Genomic DNA, 24,277 nt, shown 5'->3' on the forward strand with positions numbered 1-24,277 from the left:
GGAAAGGGAACAAAAGAGGAAGAGTAGAATCTATGCGCTGCCACCTTCCACCCTTCTTAGCACTTCCAACCACTACAAAAATAACTGCGACCTTTAACAAGTCACCTGCGCAGCAAACTGCCCTCCGTAAACCCTTCTCCTCTCCTCCCCCACACGCAAGAAGAGAAAGTGATGTGCCCAGTTTACACAAATGTTTTCCCCATGTGTAAAAATTAAAAGGAAGTTGCACACCCTTTCAGTATCTTCCGCCGAAGCTGAGAATCTCGTGCCAAGGCACTTCACCCTAAACGTTGAAACAACACAATTAATCAAATGTGTTCACCGTGTGTGTCTGCTTGCTTGTTTGTTTTAAATGCAAAAGCTCCCAGGGAGTTTCTCTGCTTTTTAGAACTGGCTAAATGTGGTCTGTTTTTCCAGCACTTCGAGGTAGTCCGGCTCAACGTTTAGTTTTGCTTTTAACTCCAGATACTCGTTCCGGTTGGGTTCTACAAAGACAGCACTGGGGGGGCTGTAGAGCACCGGTTCCCGCAGCCTGCTGTCCCCGGCCCCCGGGTGCAAATACTGATGGGGGCGTCTCAGGTCATAGTTGGGGGAGAAAGTGTAAGCAGCGGGGCTGCACGGAAATTTGGGATATTCCGGGAGGCTGTTGCCGGCGGGGGTGGTGGAGCAGTGTTTGTCTGGTTCTAAAATGCCCCTGTAAAAGCGGTCGGCGTCCTGCACCGGCGACAGTAGGTCCTCCCGGGGCTCGATGGTGCTGACGCTATAGGCGGGACTCCGCAAGTGGTGGCCTTCCCGCCTCTCCTCCTCCCCCGGCTGCAGCTGCAACTGCGGCGGGGGCTGCTGCTGAGGCTGCGGCGGCGGCGGCGGCGGCGGCGGCTGTTGCTGCAGGTGGTGGTTGCCGCTGTAGGTGACCTTGAGCTCGTGCAGGTCTTTGTAATCCTCCACGGAGTTGCCCTCTCGAGAGCGGTAGATGGGGTTTTTGCACATGTGGCCCAGTGGGTGGGGGATGTACTCGTACACGTGGCCCGCGGGCGTCTTCACCTTGGGCAGCGCGGGCCCGCGGTGGTGCACGTGCGCGTGCGGGTGGCCTCCCGCGCCGCCGCCGCCGCTGTACACGCTGTACTGCATGTTGAAGGAGCTCACGTCGGAGTTGTTGGTGCTGGTGTGGTCGCTCTGGTTCTTCTTCCTGCGCTTCATAACCAGCACGAAGAGCCCCGCGGCCACGAAGACGGACATGATAAAAACCAGCAGCAGGCTGAGAATCAGCACGGACAAGGGCACCGACGACGCCCCTCCGCCCGCGCCCAAGCCCGCGGGGGCCCCGGTGCTGTTCAACCGGACCGCGGGGGTCACCGCGCTGGTCCTCGCTGGGACTTGGATGGAGGAGGGCGTGGGCGTGGAAACCACCACGTCAGAGTAGTCTGGGCACAGCAGCTCCGACTTAATAGAGCGCATATCCGTCTCCGCAAACTTCTTGGGCGCCTTGCAGATGACCTCGTCCACCAAGACACCCACTTTGAGCTGCTCGACCCACAGCTTCATGCCCACCACGTCGCAGGTACAATCCCAAGGGTTGTCATGCAGGTCGATTTGGATGAGTGACTTCAGCTGGTCCAGAACTCCACTCACCGGCAAGGAGGTGAAATGGTTACTCCTTAGGTTCAGCCTGAGAAGGGTCAGGCCAGAGAAGACCCCTGAGGGCATGGTCTGCAGGAGGTTGTTATTCAGGAATAGCAGCTGGAGGTTTGGGACCGGATCGAAAGTCCCAGACTGAATCTCACGAATGAGATTGTACTGGAGGAAGAGATACTGCAGGCTTTGCAAGCCATAGAACAACTCCGGGCTCAGCCTCTCTATCCTGTTGCCATTTAGGTAGAGGCGCCTCAGGTTGGTGAGATCCCCAAAGGCGCGGTCCTGGATCATTGAAATGCGGTTGTTGCCCAGGTGTAGGAGGTCCAGCCCCGTGGCTTCCAGGAAGTCGCTCCTGCGCACAACCGCAATGTAATTCTCTGTCAGATACATTTTCTTGGGGTTGTAGGGCTTGGGCTGCAGTTCTGCGATGCTCTCGATTTTGCGCTCCTGGCAGTTGACGTTGAGGCCCAGATCTGAGATTTGTAGGTTGCAAGTGCACGCTGTGGGACACTCCAAAGGCACCGGAGATTTGGTCTGGTAGGCGATGCTGGGGCCATAGTTGCCGTAGCCCAAGTCCTTGGAGGGCTGCCGAGAGGTGGGGCGCACTCTGGGCTTGTTGGGTTGGCGGGTCCCCTTAGGGGGCTTTAAGGGGGGTTTGTAAACAGCAGAGGAAGAAGTGGCCACTGAATTCACCGAGGCTGGGGTAGTGTGTAAATACCCGGTGGTGCTCAAAGGCGTCTGTGGCCTCATCTCATAATCTGAAATAAGTTTCCTTGGGCAAAGTTCCTGCTTGGACACCTCATCCAGATCTCTGCCATGTAAGCGGAAGGGGGTCTCACAAACCACATCCCCCACCAGGGCAGAGTAGGAGATGCTGTCCAACCAATCTTTGAGAGAGATCAACTCACAGGAGCAATTCCAGGGGTTTTCTTCCAGCTGTAACTCCACAACTTTATCCATATGCTGCAACAGCCCCACATAGGGCAGAAGTTTCAGCCGGTTCCCTCGCAGGTCCAAGTGCGTTAAGGGCACAAAACGGAAAAGGTTGTTGGGTAAACTGGACAGGAGATTGTCATTGAGGATAAGCACCTGCAATAAATGCAGTTTCCCAAAAGCATTGGGTTCAATGACACTGATGTAATTGTAATCGACCTGTAGGTACTCCAGGCTCTCCAGGCCGAGGAAGGTATCATCGCGCAGAAGTTCCAGTTTGTTATTGTTCAGATGCAATCTCCTTAAACCCCGCAGCCCATGGAAAGCCCCAGTCTCAATGTCCTGGATCACGTTGCTACCCAGATGCAAAATTGAAGCCCCAGTGTAATTGACAAACTCATTGGGATAAAGACGGTTCAAAAGGTTTCCAGACAACAAGAGGTGGTAGACTGGGAAACGGGGAGGACTAATTTCAGAGAGGCTGATGATCCCCCGGTTTTCACAGCTCACAGTTAAAATGCCATCCTTTTCCTCACAAGGACATGCATTGTCACAGATTTCCCCATAATAATCGATGGTTTCTGCACACGAAAGGACGAGAGATGTTAGAGCAAACGCTAGAGTCTGCAGCATCCAGCTATGCATTTTTCTGTGAAGGTCCTGTTCCAAAGTTACTGGGGGGCAGCAAGTGTGCATTTTACCTCCTGCAAGGGAGAGAGAGAAAAAGGAAACAACAGAATATGACAAAAATTGAAGGGATTCGTAAGAAAGTCTCTCTTGTCCCTAATACTATTTCTCTGAAATCCAGAAGGCGGGGATATGAATGACATCCCCCCACCCAGTGGAACACTGACATTCTTCAGACTTCACTAATATCTCATATTCATTTTGATTTAAAGGTTGATTTCATTTCCTAATGAGCACAACAGGAACATGCTGCCCTCTACAAGATAAGGGCAGGTTAAAGTCCCATTTTAGTGGTTTTCCTTGCTCCCCCCTTTTCAAAACCAATCCATAAATATACATAAAATGGCTGTCAGTTCAGTTTCATGGTTCTAATTTAAGAGAAAAGAAGCACCATTTTACAGGGTTCCCCACCTCACCTATACCAGACCCGTCTGCCTTTCTTTCAGAATCTACTCAGTTAACAGTTCACCACAAAGGTCTCCCATTTTTCACAGAAAAGCAAAGAGTCACAATACTTGGGCTATTTTAAACCATCGCTGGAAATGCCAGGGTGGGAACCCAAAGAATACTTTTCAGAGGCAAAAAAGATGTAAGATAATGCATCAGAAGGACCCAGAAGAAGCTCTTAAATCACCAATTGTCTTCAGGAGCTTTGAGTAAGGAGAAAAGGAGTGCGCGTTCGCTTTGATGGTGGACTTCACTACCACGCTTTTAAGCAGATCAGTGTCCTAATTGCATGCACGGTGCCACTTAGCAGCGCTTCTCTGAGTGCGCCCTGCGTCCACTTCTCCTCATTGATCATGTCAGCCACGCTACCAAACCGCATCTTTAAGCCACAGAAATAGTTCTGCACGTTGGATTACAAAGAACTCAGCGAAGGCATCCGCAATCGCCGGAACACCTCCCGATACCTGGAGTTTAAAGAGGACGTTCCTACCGCTTACCGGGAATCAGCTAAAAGTAAACCAAGGGCCAGCGCCAAAGCTTCCCTTACCTCCCGCTCCGCGTCTGTTTGCACGGTATGCAAAACTAACCCTACCGAATTCACAAGATTTGGACTCAACTACCACCTCACTAGCATCCCCGTCATCTTTGGAGTTGTTTATTGCATTTAATCGTCAATATTTTACTCCCCCTCCCTCTCATTTCCCCCCTTAAGAGAAGGGGCACTCGGGCTCATTAACAGGCAAAATAGAAAGGATGAAGGGAGGGAGAACGGCGAGTGACATAGGTCTGTGCTTTAATATCCGAATTTCATTTCCTCAAGGAATCAGTCTGAAGCCCTCCCCCTTTTCTTTCTCGATTTCTTTTTTGTCCTCTTAAAGGCTTCCTTCGACTTCCTACTTCTGGTCGACAGCGGTACTCAAAAAGGAAAGGACATAAATGGAGAGAGTGTGTGAGTGTGTGAGTGCGTGTTGTGTTGGTTGCGGCGGGGGTGGGGGGACGGGGGACGGGAATTTGATAGAGATGCTGGGCTCTGGGAACCCATGCCTTTTCTCCAGGCAACCTTGCTTTGCCTCGCCACCACCGAAGTCTGATGTCAAATCGCAACCCAAACTAAAGCCAAGACGTTTCTGAGTCACGGGTTCAAGCCTGGAGACTCGATCTTGCTCCCCTAGCCGAATCCGGCCCGCGTTATTAAGAGCCCCTGCATTCGCACGCACATGTGCAAGTGTGCCTGCGAATCATTCACGTGTGGCCACCCAGACGTGTCGAGACGAATCGGAATCACAGTGTATAAACCTCGCAAGTATCTCCGACCTCCCAAGGCAACCGCAAACGCCTCCTGGCTTAAAAGCGGCAAAAACACCCCCTATGGAAAGCAAAACGTTTACCTTGAAATTTCAGTTCTCCACTGGATCAAATCTGCACATCCATTCAGCGGGGGTTGGGTCCCCTCCCCCTCCTTCCCACTGCTTCCCCGCCCCCATTCCCCTCCCACCCTTTCTGACAGCCCATTGCAAATTGTGTCCAGCCGGTATTAACCTGGAGCATTTACAACTTTAATTCAGTTCTGGTTAGCCGGGGTCGAAGAGCTCCCTCTCACTCCACTCTCTTTCTCCTCCTTGCCATCAAAGGAGCCCAAAATTTTGAGAAAATAAAGTTGAATGAGCCGGGGAAGGCTGACATTCTGACTGGGAAACGCACCTCTGATGTAAATTAGCGGGTGCGTTGCACATTCTCAGATTATCACATCTCAGATTATTATTATTATTATTATTTTTGGAGGGTGGGGGCGGAGGGACTGTATTTGTTTGCTCCAAAGGATTTAGACCCTAGACCATCGCCCTGTACATCCCTCATTAAAAAGAGCGGGGCTGCGCGGGCTGGAGCCCAGCACCCAGGCCGGACCCGTTGCTCTGGGCGCAGCTGCTCCCACAGCGGCCCAGGCAGAAGCACCCGGAGTTCCAGGACGCGAGGCTCCCTTCCCCCACTCCGCCCCAAAGCGAAGGAAGAGAAAGGGAAGGAAGGAGGGGAGGGAGGACAGGGAAAGAAAGCCACCCCGCTGCCACACACACACACACACACACACACGAGCGTCTTTTGCAAAGTAAACGGTCGACTTACCCCGTCTCACATCTCCAGGGCCCACTCATCATAGCCGCCCCTATACAAAATACCTCTTTGGGGTGTGCACTGGATTTCCTGAGCCCAGGCAGGGCAAGAAGGCGGAGAGCAGTGCGGTCCAAGCGGCTGAAGGAAAGAGGCGCCCGGACGCCGCCAGCCCGGGGCCGCCGCCGCGGTGGCGACCAAGGGTTCCGGGGCTCCCCAAACGGCTCTCCCCGGCACTCTCCGTGGTAGTCGGAGTGGGCAGCGGGGTGGGGGGGGGGAGGGTGGAAGGGGGCGATCGCGAGCGGCCGGCAGGGATGGGAGGAGGAGGGGGAGGCGGAGGACCGGCGGTAGAGGCGCCTCGCGGTAGGGGCCGGGAGCCCGAGCCGGAGCCGGAGCCGGGCGGGGCGGGGAAGGAGCTGTTGGAGAGGGGGGGAGGCGCGGAACCCGAGGAGGGGACGTGAAGGCTGCCTGGCACCGCCGGCCCCTCCAACGTGACGGTCAGCCCCGCCGAGCGATCGCACCCGCTCACACTCACGCTCACTCGCACACTCGTTCCCACCCGCGCCACCGCGCGATCGCAGGGTCCCAGGCACCCTTCGCCGCACTCCCCAGGCGGGTACTTACAGTTGCCATCTGCATAAGGGGCAACTTTCTCCAAGCCAGCAGCAGCAGCCGCCCCCTCCAGCAGCCTCCGGCTCCACGTACCCTTCGGCCTGGGTTCGCGCTGGCCGCCCCTCCCCTCCCCCCTCGGCTTTCCTCCTCTCTGTCTTCACCACATTCCCCCCTGGTCAGTGGCGCACGCCCGGGGACTAGCCAGAGGGAGCGGGGCGCGGGGGTGTGCATGCATCGCCCGCCTTCTTCTTGCAGCGCACACTGTACATGGTAGTGAGGGGGCGAGCAAAGGTGGCACCGGCCCCTCGGCTACTCCCGCGGCGGCTGCGGCTCCTGCGCCGTCCTCCACCCCCCGCGCAGCGGCGACCACCGCGCTGGGATCCCGCCGCCGCTGTCCCCTCGCCGAGTCCGCCGCCGCCGCCGCCGCGGCCCCTAATTAGTGTTTGTACGGTTCCCGCATCCTCTTGGCGGTTTCATCGCTCCCAGTATTTGCAGGGGTTTTTCTCATCCCTTCCCCAGATGCGGCGCACGATCGTCATTATTTGGAACTCTCTATCTCCGACATCCTTTAGGGGGCCTGGGGGGACAGGAGCAGCGTTGTTCTACGCCTGTGGCGTGTCCCGGCAGCCTGGCGGCTCTAAAATACTCAGAGAAAATCGCGTCTTCCCTCCCGGGCGCTGAAAATGTGGCAACACGGTAAGCATCACAGGGGGCTCTGAGACATCTGCTCCAGCTCAGGGCCCCGTCCAGTGCACTTGTTTATTGTCGCGCCGCTGGTGCGAGCCAAGCTGCAGCAGACATGATGGGCCCGGGTCGAAGCGGGCGCTCAGTGGCCGATAGATGGCAGCCGAGGGCGAGGGCGTCCCTGGATTCGGGCGGTGCAATCCGAGCACCCCTTGGATGTCACATTCGTGGGAGACAGAGGAGTCTTGGACCATGTGCTTAGCACAAGCGTAGGACTGTGCAATCCTTGGATTGAAAAAGGGAGGAGTGGAAATAACCCCGACAGTGCCAGGCTTGTTGGTGGTCAGGGACAGACGATTGCAGCCCTGTGCTCTTCGCCTGCCTTCCTCCTGCCATTTAGAATAATACAGCCCCTGCTTCTGTCTCGTGTACTTACTCTAAAGGACCCTGGAAGAGGGAGTGGTCCATCCTAGCTGCAAACAAGGGCGCCTATATATATATATATATATATATATATATATGTGCATTTTTTTAAAGAATTGCATTTTATAGGTGTGTCTGAGCGATGCAAGGGAATGTGAACGACTTTCAGAGAGAATGGTTGTGAATACATTTGGTGTGTACTAAAAGCTGGAAACCCCTAAATAAATGCAGTATCGATAGAAAGCGAGTTTCTTGAAGAGTCACCTGCTAAACTCCACTAGCGTCATCTCTACAGTAAGTATTCCTGTCTCTTTCCATGAAACCAGGCACCTCCCTCCCCAGAGGGAGGAGGGGGGGTCTTTACATTCATAGGCATATTTCTAGTGTTTGTAATATTAGACCTGCAGTCCTTCCTGGGTATAGAAAAAAGTTGATCATAGTAATTGGCCCAATGGAGGCTGAGTGCACATGTACCTATTCTATGATAACTGGGCAGTTTTACCACTTAAATATTTTTATCTACCTTATTTTAGGATTAATTATGAATTAATTATTTTTGGAATCCTCTTAAACATAATTGATATTATCTCCTTGGTGATATTTGGGATACTGTTGGGGTTATAATATCTTGATTAAATATAGGATTATAAAGATTCTGACATCTATACAAACATATCTTCCCACATCCTGTCTCTTTGTTGAAATTAGGAGTTCTCTAGAGGTGGTTTATACTGCAGTCTCTTGAGATTTTGCAACAGTTCTTGAAATTTCTTCTCACTCTGTTTTGCAAATATTTTTCAGTTAATCCATACATACCTTGTTTGAAACAATTTTATTTTGTTTAAATTCAGGGCATGTGCAAGAGATGGAGAAAAGAAGTAATCTGTAGTATTGGGTAATGATAATAAAACCTTATAAAAGAACTTCCTATAAATTTAGAAACATTTGGCCCCAAATGATAGCCACCTCCTGCAGTTACCTTATAAAAACTAGACAACTTAAACTTCACCCACAGAAGTCTTGTTACTGTATATTTTATTTAGTCATCGCATCATTGTCTAACATGATACGAATAATATAGAAATTTTATTTTTAAAATATAATATTGCTTTTAAATGAATGTGTAAAAGTGTCATAACTTAGAAATTATATATCATTTATAGTTGGAAACTTCTGGCATTCTATCACAGACATGATTTTCGCTGTGGACAAATTCCATACAAGTTCTGAAAGGGTATAAAATGATTTAATCGATTACCAGACTTCTCAAAATAGCTGTAGAGTAGCTATTTTAGTTAATTCTTTCACTGCTTTCTTAAATCTTCACAATTGTATTAAGTATCAAAATTCGTTTTAATTTTTGATTTGGTATTACTTTTATTTTAAAAATTTCTTATCCTAATTAAAATAGATTTTGTCAATCTAAAAGTATTAAACATGTTTGCACTTATTTTAGATGCTGGTTTTGTTAGAAACACTGACATAAAAATATTCCAGTTTATTTCTTGTGGTTCAAATGAGTAAGTGATGATAACTCTCTACCATTAACTCAATATTAAGAATAGCCTGAGAAGCTTCCGTTAAGGTTTACCGCTAGGTGTCTCTGTGAGCTGCTCTACAGGACAGTGAATTTTGAGAAAATAACTGTGACAGGCAGAGAGATCAAATAGAAGAACTCGGGAGGAAAAACATAGAAATAAGGAAAATTTTCCTTTGTTAGTCTTTGGACTCCTGTTTGTTTCGAATATTGACTATGGCCTAGAAAAGAAACAAATGAGTCATGTAATAGTGATCAAATCTGAGCCAAGACCCAAGACTTTTGGCTACAAAAATGAACATATCTATGTTGCAGTCCATACTAAAAAATACAGTCATATATATACTTGCTTTCACACAATACTCAATGCACAGGATCATATAAACACTTTGGAAATTAGAAAATGAAATGATTGATCAAATAGATCTGTTCCGAATTAAGGGCATTATGCTAAATTAAACATTATTTGATTGAGGTGGTTGGATGTGGAAAGTTGAGAATCTTTGTCTAATGTTTGTGAATATATTTATGCATATTATAATTTGCTCGTGATCTACTATCATCATAAATACATTTCATATATGGTAATATATTTGGTGATAATTAATAGGAATTATGGACATAATCTGATATCTCCCCATTAAAATTTAAATTCAAATCACAATGAGCATACTTATCAGTTGAAATTGACCATACATTTGTGTGAACTCATATTTATTATTACCTGGAATTGTCATTTTAGTGTTTTATGGACTCTTCAGAAGAATTCTTATATTAGGTGCATTTCTTAAAATATCTCATCATATTACATTTGTGTATTGTATTGTTTCTTTAGAATATTAAAATGCCTAGTCAAGAATTATAGTCCCTTATGAAATAAGCTGAAAGAGATTATTCTTTGGTAATAATAATTATATTTCATAAATACTAATTAACATTATTGAAATCTAAAACAAGTAGACCTTGTATTTCTTTTTGTTAGCCTACCTGGTGAGTTAAGATTATAAAAAGTAATGCTGGATTCCAGACTCCATCAAAATTAGCTCTAATAGATTACATTCATAATAGTAGTAGCTAAGAAGTCTATACAACCCTATTTAGTAAACAACACATTTTTCGGACATAAATTATATTTTCAACATCTTTGAAATTTAAATTATATATACCTTATATTCCTAAAAGCAGAAAAGTTTCTCCTGATGGGGAAAACATGAGTCATCATTTATGATCATTTCTCTGTGTAATTGATAAGCCAAATAACTATAGTGTAGTCCATTTTTTTAATCAGTTTGGTACATTTAGAATTACAACAATCAAAATTATACAGTGATATATATCAAACCCAAAATGGTTAGCTCAATGGGTTAATTTCACTAAAATTATTTATTCACTTATAGACTTAATTGGCTATTTACAGTCTTAGAAATTTACTGACAGTGGCAGAAGAGAATGATGTGCATAAAATAAATAATTTTCTTCCTTGCCTCATACAGTTTCTTATAAATATACTTTGATAATACTTTGACCGATTATGTATTAAAACCCTCACTTTGAAGGACCAGTTGGAAATATCTTCCAAAATTTAAGATGCATTTTTTAACAATTTTCTTTTCAGAAAGTAGCCTACATGTGTACCAAAATAAAATGCACAAAACGATATATAGGAAAACGTTCATTGTAACACACGCTTACATTTGTAAATGACTAAGAACAGCCCACGTGGCTAAGTAGAAAGTGGCATATCTCCATCTATACCCTCAAATACTCTTTTGCCTTTAATAACAGTGTATATAAGTATATGGTTCTGTCATTATCGATAGTGTGTAGCATTACCTATATACACTGTTGCGGGGGGAGGAGATAAACTTTCCGGAAGGATATGCAAATTCAGTAATGGCGTTTGCCTTTTGGGAGAAGACTGGGGATTCTTGAGTAGAATGAAGATTTTTCACCCTATGGTCTATTTTTCATTATTTGAAAATTTCAATTTACATGCACATTTCCATTAAAAATTTTAAAAAGTATATATAATTGAAAAATAAGGATATTACAGTTGGTTCCTGACACACAATGGTTTGTCTTAGGATTTTCAACTATACAGTGGTGTGAACAATACACATGTGGAAATTACTTGGACTTTTGAATTTCGATCCTTTCCTGGGACAGTAAAATGTGGTACGATTCCCTTTTGCCATGCTGGGCACTGATATGGCAAGCCTTAGTTCCTAGTCAGCCATGTGATCATGACCATAAACAACCCATACACTTAACAATCATTAATATGCCCATATAACCACAGTTTTTCACTTTCAGTATAGTCTTCAGTAAATTATAGGTAGTATTCAACATTCTTTTAATAAAATGGGCTTTGTGTTAGACGTTTTTGCCCAAACCCTACGCTATTTAGGCGTTGTGAGCATGTTTCAAGTAGTCTAGACTAATATGTGACATTTGGTAGGTTAGGTGTATTAAATGGGTTTTCACCTTACAATGGGCTTATTGGGACATAACCGTGTCATAAGTCAAGGGAAATCTGTACTGGGAAGAATGATGTGAGAGGTGACAAAGAATGGAGGATGACTTTACCAAGTTAATCTCTGTCCCACAGTTCTCAGAACTATTTTTTCTAGGACGCATTGCTATCCATGAAGACGTTATGTTTCTAAATACATGACTGTAAATTAGTTAGTTGAAATGGTTTCTCTTCATAGCTCTAACATGTGACATTCAATTCTAGCTGCCAATATCGTCTATTAGAATAGTAATTAATAGAAGCTAGTTTCCATTTCCTTCACTATACAGAACCATGCTGTGTACTGGCAACATTACTGTTATCTGATGCTGTGGTGGGTGAAGGGAAAGATCAAAATGGTTCTCTAGAGAAGATAAGTGATTATACTTGAAATTGTCAGCAGCAGATCTTACTGCTATCGGCAGGAAGATGAGTGAGTGGGTAATTGTGGCATATTTTAAGTATACAAACTATCATCAGGCCCTGTTAGAACAAAGGCTGCTGCCATCTGGCTTATACTCACATTGAAATATGCACATTCCACAGGAAAAGAGGCAGTTTTATTATATAGCTAGATTGGCTTTTCTATGCATCTTTCTATTAGAGCTGGGATTTGTCTCAAGATTTATTGGTTCTTGGTTCTTGCATCTCTCTAGCCATTTTTAGGAAACAAGTCCAAACAGGCATTATGTATGTCTATATTTTCTGTAGCCTTTCTGGGTTTTCAAAGAAAAACAATGAACCATCCTAAAACACAGTTTCATCCCAAAAGTTTCAGAAGGCCTGTTGCTTAAATGAGAATGTCTAAAGTGACAATACTTGATTCAGCTTATATCAGCTGGGATCTTTCATTCAAGAGGACACTCCCATAATGTCTCTATCCCCTCAAAATAAATAACTTCTCCCACCTCCAAAACTTTGGTTTTGGTTGCCCATTCATCTAACTGGTTCTTCCCTTTTCTTTTGGCTATTGTTCTAAAGAATTCACCGTAAATCCTTTCTTCATCAACAATTCTTTTCTATCCACTCTAACCAACGTTGAAAATTTGCTTATCTGAACATTCTCTTCCATTATCTAGCACTTGCCTAGCACAAAGTTGCTGTTTTCTTCTGGAATAGATTATCATTCCTTGTTGAGCAAAGAATTGGAGTTTGCTATCTCTCAAAGAGTGGAAAAATGAGCTCCAAAAACCCTTGTATGCACAAGAAATGCATGTCCATTTTTGAATGTTTTCACTCAGCAAATATTTATTTGGGAAATATTTTGTCTTAAACCATATCATGTTTGAGATAAAATAATTTGATGACTTCTATCAGGGTAGTTGGAGACTTTCTGACAAATCACCTGCATTCTCCAGTCCAAATAAATGGAATATAGTATATAGAAATACTATTGCATGAATTGTGTACTTGAATAGTATTTCTTTTTTTTTTCTTTCCTTTTTAAAAAGATTTTTATTTATTTATTTGACAGACAGAGATCACAAGTAGGCAGAGAGGCAGGCAGGGGCGGGGGGGCGGGAAGCAGGCTCCCCGCTGAGCAGAGAGCCTGATGCGGGGCTCTATCCCAGGACCCTGAGATCATGACCTGAGCTGAAGGCAGAGGCTTTAACCTACTGAGCCACCACGTGCCCTGAATAGTATTTCTTGTAGCATGTATTTGTCAATCCCCTGTAAGAATGCTCTCCTGTGGTGATGGAAGTAACCCCTATCTGCGTTGTCCAGTATGATAGCCAGTAGCTGCACATGGCTGTTGAGGAATTGAAACGTGGCTGGTGTAACACAGGATGTACAATCTTAACTTTTAAAATTATAACTTATTAAATGTAAATAGCCACATGTGGGTAGGGGCTACCATATTGGGCAATGCAAATCTAGAGTGTAAATTCCTAGAAGGCTGAAACTGTGTATGTCTGATGCAATCTCTGGGATACCTTGAAAGTCTTTCAGTACGAGCAGCTGCACTCGTAAGTAATGATGGTGATTAGGACACCCTCAATAAATAAGGACAATTATGATTCACTTTTGGCAAGAGGCCTGATTTGCATTCTGTTGAGGGTCTCTATTCAATTCTTTTAAATTGCACTCATTTGAAGACCTCTGCCATTCTTTTAAAGATTTCAAGGCATTTCATAGGCATTTCAAAATTCCTTATTACATCCTTATTACACCACTATAAAGAAGGCAAGGTAGATTATTTTATATCAATAGAATTTTATTAGAAGATAAGTGCCTTTTGTGTATGATGAAGTACTCTCTAAGGTGCCTTTCTTCAGATCACACAGCAGGATGTTAGTAGAACTGGAAAAGAAAGTCCTAAATGGGTATTTTGCTTCAAGGAACTATCTAGAATAGGCCTTTTGTGCAGAGAAGTCTGTCAGTCAGTAACAAAACCGCACTTGAACTCTCACAGTCCACCATTTGAATACAAAGCTTTATTTTGAAGTTCAGTTCATGTTCTGTACATGTAGAGTGGGCAGAGTTTGGACAAGGAACTGTAATTTATGAATTTATAAAATGCAAATATGGCCCGTAATTTCCATGAAGAGCTGTATAAATCACAGTTTAAATAAAATCATATTTATATATTTGAAACAGATGTGTAATAGCTTAGTAACCAATCCCAGTTACAAATCACTGCTAAATTTGAGATTAAATTTTATTTGTTTTCAATCAATTTATCTAAAATATTAATAACAACATTGACCTATATTTCCATTATTATACCTCTTCTGTGGCCAAAATCAATAGAGTTTCAAAAGAGGCATGAATTGCTTAACAGCTCAAGTTCAAAATTAAGAGGAAGCCACCCTATCCAGAGCATTACAGTGGCTCTCAGAGATCTCAACTCCATTCTTGAATCTGACTTTGCAGAACTTATGAATACAACTCTCTGGGTAGATCACATATTTTATATATAAAAAAGTTACTGTGCTTCTCTCCAATGGACCTTATAATAATCACACTGGTTAACCAAATGGTAAGTGTTAAAGTGTCTGTGGAAGAAAAATACAATTATTACTCAAATTGTAGACTTTAAATTATTCACTTTTTCTTAAAATGCAAAGTTATTTTCTTTTAAATAAATAATAATAGCATGCTAACTTATGAATGGTGTGCCTTTTGTGATAAATAGATCTATGGCAGCTAATTTTTGTTTAACATTACATGATGCATTTTTATTCTGTGATCCAAAACATTCTGTCAATCTAATGATGCTTTTCTAGTGACACTAGATTCATCGTTATTGTCATATGACATATTACAATGTATGCTGTAATTTTAATTGATTGTTACATATCCTAGTGAACAAATAACCAGTTCGGATTTGAATCACCAGTATAAGAGGCATGATTCATTGTACAATCAGTCTGTGTCCTTAACTGTAATATTATATGGGTAGTGACTGCTGTGAAGACAGACTTTAATCAATGACTATATTGTCTCTTGTTCACATGTAAGTGCTGAAATTTATTTGTAGGTATTTTTATATTTAAAAGTTTTTCATTATAGTATTCTTATAGTAGCATTTAGAAATAACCCATTAATTAGAGAAAAGGAGGCTTAAATTGACTTGTCCCAAATAATAGAAATCTGTTTGACAAGGTTTTTCAATTTGTACTTTTACTTACCAGCCACAGTTAACATAAGCATCAACAAACACTCCATACGTCATTTATAATTCAGAATCAATCAACTAAAATATGTACGTTTCCACAGTATACATATAGTCATTTGCTATTTGATAACGATTTTATGAGATGGTCCCATTCTTTCATATAATTGTTACAACAACTGCATGTTGTTTCATGGTAGTTGGTGATATTCCATTATTTCATACAGACAGAACATAGCAGAAACATACTGTGAAATGAATTATAGAGACTCTCAGTATCCTCCCTTATTTTTAACTTAATTTTGCTAATTTGGATGCACACATTTGGACTTTACCTTAATTTAAAAGAAAGGTGAAAATAATGTGTATCAATTCCTAGTAATTAGCTTTATTATAGATACTTCCTAAGTGGATTCATCATTTCTGTAATGTCAAATGTTTTCTGAGATAGACAATAGTAGAAATACATTTCAAATCATCAATATATAATACTACTCTTATAAAAATTATAATGATAAAATATGTATTATACTGATCACTAAATAGACTTATAAATGAACTGTCTCTATGTTGATGTACCTTAAAAATATCAAAGACTGGGGGCCTGGGTGGCTCAGCCAGCTGAGTGGCTGCCTTCAGCTCAGGTCGTGACTCCAGGGTCCTGGAGTTGAGCCCTGCATTAGGCTCTCTGCTCGGTTGGGAACCTACTTCTCCCTCTCCCTCTGCCTGCTGCTCTACCTACTTGTATTCTATATCTCTCTGTCAAATAAATAAATAAAATCCTTTAAAAAAAAGTCAAAGACAATATTAACAATCAGAAATTATTGTCAGAGTAACTAGAACACATAAGACTCGTAAAACAATATTTCAGTTTTTTTTAAAGCTGTAAAACTTTTTTTAAAAAAACTCGTAAAACAATATTTTTGAATACATATAGTATACTTTTTTCTAAAATAGAAAATGTCCCTAATAGTGGGTTTTTCTATTTCTGAAGTTTTTGAATATTTATTATTTTATATTTAGTAAACAAGGAGTCAAAGCAATAATTATATACCTCCTAAAAAAAAAAATCACTGGTAGAGGCACCTGGGTGACTCAGTCAGTTGAGCATCCCACTCTTGATTTAGGCTCAGGTCATGATCTTGGGGTCCTGAGATCAAGCCCATTGTCAGGTTCTGTGCTCAGTGGGGAATCTGCTTGAGATTCTCTCCCTCTGTCCTTCTTCCCTACAGTCTCTCTCACTCTCCCTCTTTAAAACAAATAAATAAATCTTTAAAAAAATCAATAGCAAAAAATACTAAAATGGTTCTCTTGAGGAGGAATAATTTCAACACTTTCATGCATAAGTTTAAGGATACAACACCGTAGCCCTTTGCCATATGAATTTGTTATATAGATAATTTAAAGTTGAAAATGACATAACACAATTTTCTAAATTTTCCAAAGGATACATACAATGAGATAATATCACTACTAAATTAAATTTCTGAATAATTGATAAACAACTGAAGTTCATGGAAATATTAATCACAGATGATTAACAATCGCTATGTTTTATTTCATTATTTTTCAACATCTGACCTTAATCTTATTGGTCTTCCATATCTATGGAATGAATATGAATATGGAATGAATTCCATATCTATGGAATTCCATATCTTGTCATGAATGCCACATGGGTATCTCCATAAAACTCAAAGAAAATGTTTGAGTTTTGAGGTTTGTCAGTATTTCCTCAATGTAAGTAAAATTGAACATGGAACAATTTGACACGATTATGAATCTTCAAATATTGAAAGTTTATAAATATTAGATTCATCATTGACTATTACCTCATCTATTTATAATTGTGCTGAACTAAATGTATGTAGAAAAAATACAAGTATCTGTCCACGGTAGCGATTCATGACGTTTCTGACCACCTTCTCCTAATATGCACCCAGAGAGTCTGCAGCAACACTTGAAAATGCATCTTGGAGTTCTTCCAGAAACTCTGAGTCAAAGAGCAATGTCTGCATTCACAAAGAAGCATTCACAGCTGTCAGAAGTTAAATGTCCATGAGACTCATAGTACAGCTGCAGTCCTTCCAATACACTGACAATATCCGTGGAAACTAGAATTTGATAACTAGTTCTTCCATGGGAAAAATATCACAGAAGAATGATTAATCTTTGCCTGACTGATAATGAATAATTATGCATGCACAGTACATGAAGCATCATTGTCCTACATTCCTTAGCCTGCAGTGCTTTTGCAGCTCTTTTTCACTCTCAGAGAAAGTACTCTCCCTGCAACAAAGTGTCAATGAACTTCTTGTAGGCAAACACCTGCAGACACCTGCTAGCAGCGGGTGCGTAACATTCAGGATCACAGAAATTGCAGCGCAAACCCAAATCTGCAAGGCAGCAGGGACTGTGAGTGTGTGTGTGAGAGCATGCGTAGCTAAAGAAATGCATGCATGAACAGGTATATTGTGTTTCCGTTTATGCTTAACAAAATGAATAAGATGATTTTTTCCCCCAGAAATGTGTACTACAGTTGAGCAGAGTACTAGAAAAGCAAGTTACATCTGCCATTAAGGTTATCAATTTGAGATGATCTATCCCAATTTATTATCATGTGTTTCAGGACAAATGCTGAGAATGTTTAGCCATATATGCTCTATGCACCGATAGTGGTAACAAGTCATTCAGAATCTAATTACATTTTTTAAAGCTTAATACAATACTTTTTGAAAATAACTGAAAAATTCTGAAAAGTTATAAATCTATTTCTTTAAGGGTTTAGATGAGGTCCGAATGGAAGTAAATGGACTTGCTCATCTTTGGCTAACTATTCAACTTTACAAATGAATGGAGAAACCCATTTAAAAGTGTATCAGTTTTATAATTGTTAAGTCACTTAGAAGATCAATAGTCCCTAAAAATGTAAAGATCTGGTTCCTAAAATCTAATAAATTATTGAAGATGTACTTCAAAGAACATTTTTAAAATCACATCTGAAAGCAGAAATAGGGGCGCCTGGGTGGCTCAGTCAGTTAAGTGTCTGCCTTCAGCTCAAGTCATGATCTCAGGGTCCTGGGGTCTAACCCCAAGGTAAGGCTCCCTGCTCAGTGGGGAATCTGTTTCTCCTTCTTCCTCTACCCCTCCCCATTCCTCCCCTTGCTCGTGGTGCTCTCTCTTTCTCTAATAAATAAATGAAATCTTTTAGAAAATAAAAATAAAAGCAAAATAATTTGAGGCTTTTTAAATGTCAGTTTTTGAGTATGTTTTTAGAGTTGTGAGAATGAGAAATAGTGAAGAAAAATGAAAAGCTACTCACATTAAATTTTAAAAGTGGCAGGAAAACACAGGGTACTACCTCCTTATTTAAAGGACCAAGATAGTGTAAATGTTTTCACCAAAGTGCACCCCTGTTTATTGGAGAATTAGGTCTCCCAATTTTCTGACACCTTATTGTACATCAGAAGGAATAGAAGCGTGAGATAATTTGATAATTACCTTATTCTGGAAAGCATAGAATAGACATAAAACATTAACAACCATAAATTCCATACTGGGGCAGCATTTCCTGTCACTTGCACAAGACCTTCATCTACATCTACTAAATGGATTATCATAAAGAAAAGCTTGAAGAACTTCAATATATAATGTGAGCAATAGGTAAGCTATTATATTGTATTCTTGCCAGGTGTGCTCACCGGCAGAAGAAGAGAAGCCAAACTATGGGTTAACTTTATGGGGATAAATAAAGTTGGCCTATGATGAAGTTGTCCCACAGTTCTGGTCACAAGCACATTAATTGATGGACGTCAGAGTGTGCTCTGGGTACTTTTATTCCTATCAGGGGACTCACACTGTACATTTCTAATACCAACTAATGGACCATCAGGACATTATATTTTGGAGGTTTTGTGAATTGGATAACGTTCTAATGGAAGACATAATTAAAATGCAGAATATTTCCCCAAATGTCATTCAGAGAGGTACTTTATACAAGGAAACTGAACAAAAATTTGAAGTGGATTCTCTTTCATTTCTTTCAAATCATTGTTAAGGAAAAAATAGGTTGAACTCTTTAAAAAATACTCATTTTATATTTTAAAACACAGAAGGATGGGTCCTTTTTGATTTCATTGATGCCTTTTACTGTGTGATGGTCTTTTTTAAATTTAAAAAAAATTTTTAAAAAGATTTTATTCATTTATTTGACAGAGAAAGAGAGACCACAAGCAGGCAGAGAGGCAGACAGACTGGGAGGGGGAGGCAGGCTCCCCGCTGAGCAGAGAGCCTGATGCGGGGCTCGATCCCAGGACCCTGAGCTCCTGATCTAGGTGGAAGGCAGAGGCTTAACCCACTGAGCCACCCAGCAACCCCTGTGTGATGATCTTTTCCACAGATAATGCAGGACTAAAAACAGAGCATTAGACACACATTTGCTAGGATTCTGGTTCCACCTCTGCCTTTTAGTGACTGTTTAAAATATTGGTTAATTTATTTTTCTCAGCTAATACCTACATTTGTTGTGAGGATTAAATGGGTTAATTCACACAAAATGTTTAGCATACTTCTCAGCACATTGTAAGCACTGAATAAGTATTAGCTATTGTTTTAGGTCTGATGATTAGTTGCTAAAGGCACCAACATAGTATGACTCTACTCGATAAAGCAAAGACTTGGAGAAGGCCATGTGGATCGCAGTAGATTTTTTTTTTTTCCCCTCAAAATAGACGTGTTCAAGACAAGTTGCTTTCGTTATCAGCTGATCCTGATTAGTTATGGATTTATAACACCAGGATTCTGCCATAGATTAAGTGGTTGCTGGCTTGCAGATTTCACGAGCTCTTTTTGGCTACTGGAATAAGAAAATGGGAATCCTTGCCAGACAGCACTTCCTAGTGATGAATTTTGTAAAACTCATGCATGTACATTGTTCCAAAAGATCTGGAGGACAGAAGAGAGGAGAAACTACAGTTTTTTGTTTTCTTTTTTTAATCTAGAATTTACAACATAAACAATGAAAGAATTCTAGTAAAATTGTAAGGAAAACTAAATCAGGGTTGAATATGAAATATATTTACTAACCTAATGAAATTATAAAGCAATTTTTATAACTGTCTTCATGATGAATAAATAATCTATTTTTAAAATAAGTCTGTAGTACTATGATTAACAGACATGAAAGTAAAAGTAGCTGTCAATTTAAGTTACTAGGAATATTAAACTCTAGTGTAAGTTAATTTATCATGCATTTAGAACATTATATATGCATACCACTAATTCATATTATTGTTCTGCTGTATTATCTATTAATTTTTGTCAGTCTGTATGCAAATATGTATCAGGAATATTATGGTTTAATTGCTACTTTATATATATATGTGTGTGTGTATATATATATATATATATATATATGCATATACATACCTTTTGCTTGTGTATTTTGAATGATTTCTATCATCCCTGAATTTATATTTTGAGTAAACCTTACTCACTTTGAAACCGTTGTTTGTTTTTTTTTTTCTAAATGCATCTATTAAAGAAGTACTTTTGTTAAAGTGCGATTTTGTAGCCCAAGATTATGATCTTGAAAGTCACATATAAGGAAATAAGTTGTTGCTTCTTGAAGAAAACATTTTGACCATAGGTATTTTGTATGATTCCACAAAGATTGATTTTGGTGCATTTTACTGATAGATATTATTTTGATATGACAGCAAACTGTGAAATAACTGCTCTCATAACTGTGGAGATGCATGACACACTTATGTACACACATGTTACACACATGCATACTAGCAGACAGTAAGTGAAAAATGATAAATGTATATACTATATGTGGTGTAATCAATTTTTAAATATCAGATCATCATAAAATGCACTCATCATGAAAGTCATCTCGAAAATACTAAACTTAAAAAATTGCTGCCAATTTTTAAAGACACTTGCCACATGCATGCAAATATGCTCTTCATGTGCTCTCGATAATTGGTAACTTCTTTGATGGAAATTTAATATTTAATAATATAATCATTAATTTAACAGTAATTTAAATTTAATAGGTCACAACTTTATTGTGCTAATATTAATATCTCCCAGTAGTTTGGTTACTTGTTGACTTTCACATGAAGATTGTGATGTGCTTGCTATATCTGCCCATCCTTTCAAATAACAATTATTAATATACCCAAATGATAGTTAATATTAATGTTAATGTTAATATTAGTTAATAATAGTAATAGTTAATAGTAGTTAATAATAGTTAAGATTAATGCTTTTTGTTGGGAGAAAATCCAATGACTCGGATTGTACTGAATTTTGGAAATTTAGGTGTTTATAGATATTTATGTTGTTCTAATATGCCAAGGTCATATGTTAGGGCAATATTCAGAAGACTTAATATATGTTAAGGCAATATTCAAATAGTCCCCAAGACTATTTTATTTATCTCTTGTTATTTTCTCAAACCTGAGTGGAAGGATTTGTGTGTTTGTTTTCATTTTGCTGTTTAAAATTCTATTCCCTATACCCCCATCCACATTCTTGAAGAAGGCAGGATAACCCAGGGCTCAAAACTTAAGCAGGCTTGAGAGGAGGAGCCTGGGGCCACAGTAGCTATAACTCTTGGGGCCCAAGGACTCCTCGGATCATGCAAGAGGCTTTGGCCACAAGAAACCCTTCAGAAATATAGAGCTCTGTAAATCCTGGTTGGTTGACCAGGAGAGTTGTAGCTGACCACTAACGCCATCCCGTGCTAGCCGTGGAAGACTGCAGACTCCTTCAGGGCGCTGTTGGAGCAGTCATTTCTAGAAGCCCTTTCTTGTCTGCAAAGGTGATTCTAAAGTGCTCTGTGCCCTGACGGTTTTGAATTTGCAGTGTGGAGTGTTTGGAGAGGCTGATGAATGTTCTCACAAAATAAAACTCTGGAATGGGTTTTGGTTTGTTTGTTACTTTGTTTTAAAACCTTTCTGATAGTGAGATACGAAAGGAGAGCTGGGCGTCTGCCAACACCGGCCGACTTTTTAAAGAAATTTGCGCTTTGGGAGAAAGCATAGTACATAGGCAAATATATTATTATTTTAAAACAATTTATTGCTCTCATATTAGCAAAAAATAATGAAATTGAAGAACAAAATGATTATTAAAGAAGGAAATTTGGGTTAATTCACTAGTCAAATTCAAGAAATGCTCAATAATTAGTTGGTTTCCTGACGTTAAACATTTAATCTTTCTAACCTAATATTTTAAAGTGCTGGAATGCATACTACCTAACTTAGAACAGGATATCTGTGGAGGTTTTACTTTTTGCCTCATGGGATTTTAATATGAAACTCTTAAGCTTATCCTCAAGCTCTGACAGTTCACCTTTAATCTGACCTCGTTTCTTATATTTGCTTTTGAGCATGAATTATATGGGAATTTCTCCTGGCATGTAATGGCACCTGTAGGCCCCTTCCCCCCAAATATACGTACTTCATTATTACACATATAATTGTCTCATTTCCTCAAAACAAATCTTAACTGATCAGGATCCTTCTTTGTTTTTCTTCCTTATCTTTAAAGTTACGTGTTATGTTAATCCTACAAGCAGGTTTTATTTGTAACTGTTTGTGAGAACAACGTCAAATGTACATAATCAATGCTCCGTGTGCTATTTTTTGTATTTTGTCTTATTCCAATACCATTTTGTAATTATTTTAGATTGTGAAAGTTTTAGAGGCACCTGCGCGGCTCAGTTGGTAAAGTGGCAGACTCTAGATTCCACCTCAGGTCATAATCTCAGGGTCTTGAGATGGAGTCCCGTGTGGGGCTCTGCACCTCCGGACGCGAGATCCTGCTTGACATTCTCCCTCTCCTTCTGCCCCTCCCTGCTGCTTGCTCTCCAAATAAATAAATAGATAGATAAAATAAAATAAAAATTATGAAAATTTTAAATTTAATATCTGTGTATTTATTTACTATCTATATATCACAGTCAGATATCTTTTTTTTTTTAAGATTTTGTTTATTTATTTGACAGAGAGAGATCACAACTAGGCAGAGAGGCAGGCAGAGAGAGAGAGGAGGAAGCAGGCTCCCTGCGGAGCAGAGAGCTGGATGCAGGGCTCTATCCCGGGACCCTGAGATCATGACCTGAGCCTAAGGCAGAGGCCCAACCCACTGAGCCACCCAGGCGCCCCTTTTTACTAATCCTTTAACATGTGTAAGTTTCTTTGTGAATTTTCAGAAGCAAATAACATCAAGAAGGATAAGAGCTCACTTTTAGGTGAAACATACAAAAAGGAATATTAAAATGTACTGAGTATGTATTTATAGTTCAACTTACGGGAAAAAAGACAATAATTTTGAGAAGACTGAGTGAAAAGCAAATGTTGATTAGACCCCTGATCACTAAAAACATCTTCCAATAATTTATGAATTGATGGGAGAATCAAGATATTCTGTATTCTGTTTTATGCTGCTATAAATTTAATGGAGAAAAAATTCTGGGGTTGGTATTTTAGGAAAACAGAGCCCTTGCTTTTGATAGGATTAAAACCACCTAGGATTTGATGCATAGTGTGAGCAGCGGGAAATGTGTCAATTGTTGATTATACATGTACTTATAAATCAGCATTCTAGCAGGGACAGAATTTTCTCTTGCATTTTAAATTAATTTGTGATTTATTTTGCAGATTCAATTTGTGATTTATACTTTGTTGAGGGTACACCAAATTCTTCTCCATAAGTAATTTAAGCTGAAAATCCTATTCAAGTCCATAAGGAAGTGTTAGAAGCTATTTGTGGATGGTAGCTGAAAAGTAAACCAGTGTAAATAAGAAAGAACAAAAGGAAAATAGGAGAGCATTCATAGAAATTCATAGTGAGACGGTAGATACCTCTTCTCTCTCTTCCTCAGCCCCCACCCCCCATCTCTCTCTCCAACTCCCTCCCATCCTCCCTGTCTATCCCCTCCATCTCCATCATTTCTCTATCTGTGTCTCACCAGATCTGAGATGCATTGATCTTGGCTCTTGCTTGACCTTAATAGAAGGCATCAGTGCAAGTTTTTATACAACTTTCTAACAATAGTCACCTGACTGAGAGT

At 40.8% G+C, this 24,277-nt stretch overlaps 1 protein-coding gene across 1 annotated transcript; it reads right to left on the minus strand.

Moving 5' to 3' along the window:
* Nucleotides 1-384: 384 nt before the first annotated feature.
* On the minus strand, nt 385-6,686 carry SLITRK5 (SLIT and NTRK like family member 5; the record flags this gene model as incomplete). The annotated part of the gene is made up of 2 exons (XM_080798450.1): nt 385-3,269; nt 6,620-6,686. 2 exons carry the CDS (start codon nt 6,684-6,686, stop codon nt 385-387), a joined length of 2,952 nt encoding a protein of 983 aa, XP_080654576.1.
* Between the last annotated feature and the right edge of the window lie 17,591 nt (nt 6,687-24,277).

This window comes from Martes martes, assembly GCF_963455335.1.
Source record: "Martes martes genome assembly, chromosome: 3".
Lineage (NCBI taxonomy): Eukaryota > Metazoa > Chordata > Mammalia > Carnivora > Mustelidae > Martes > Martes martes.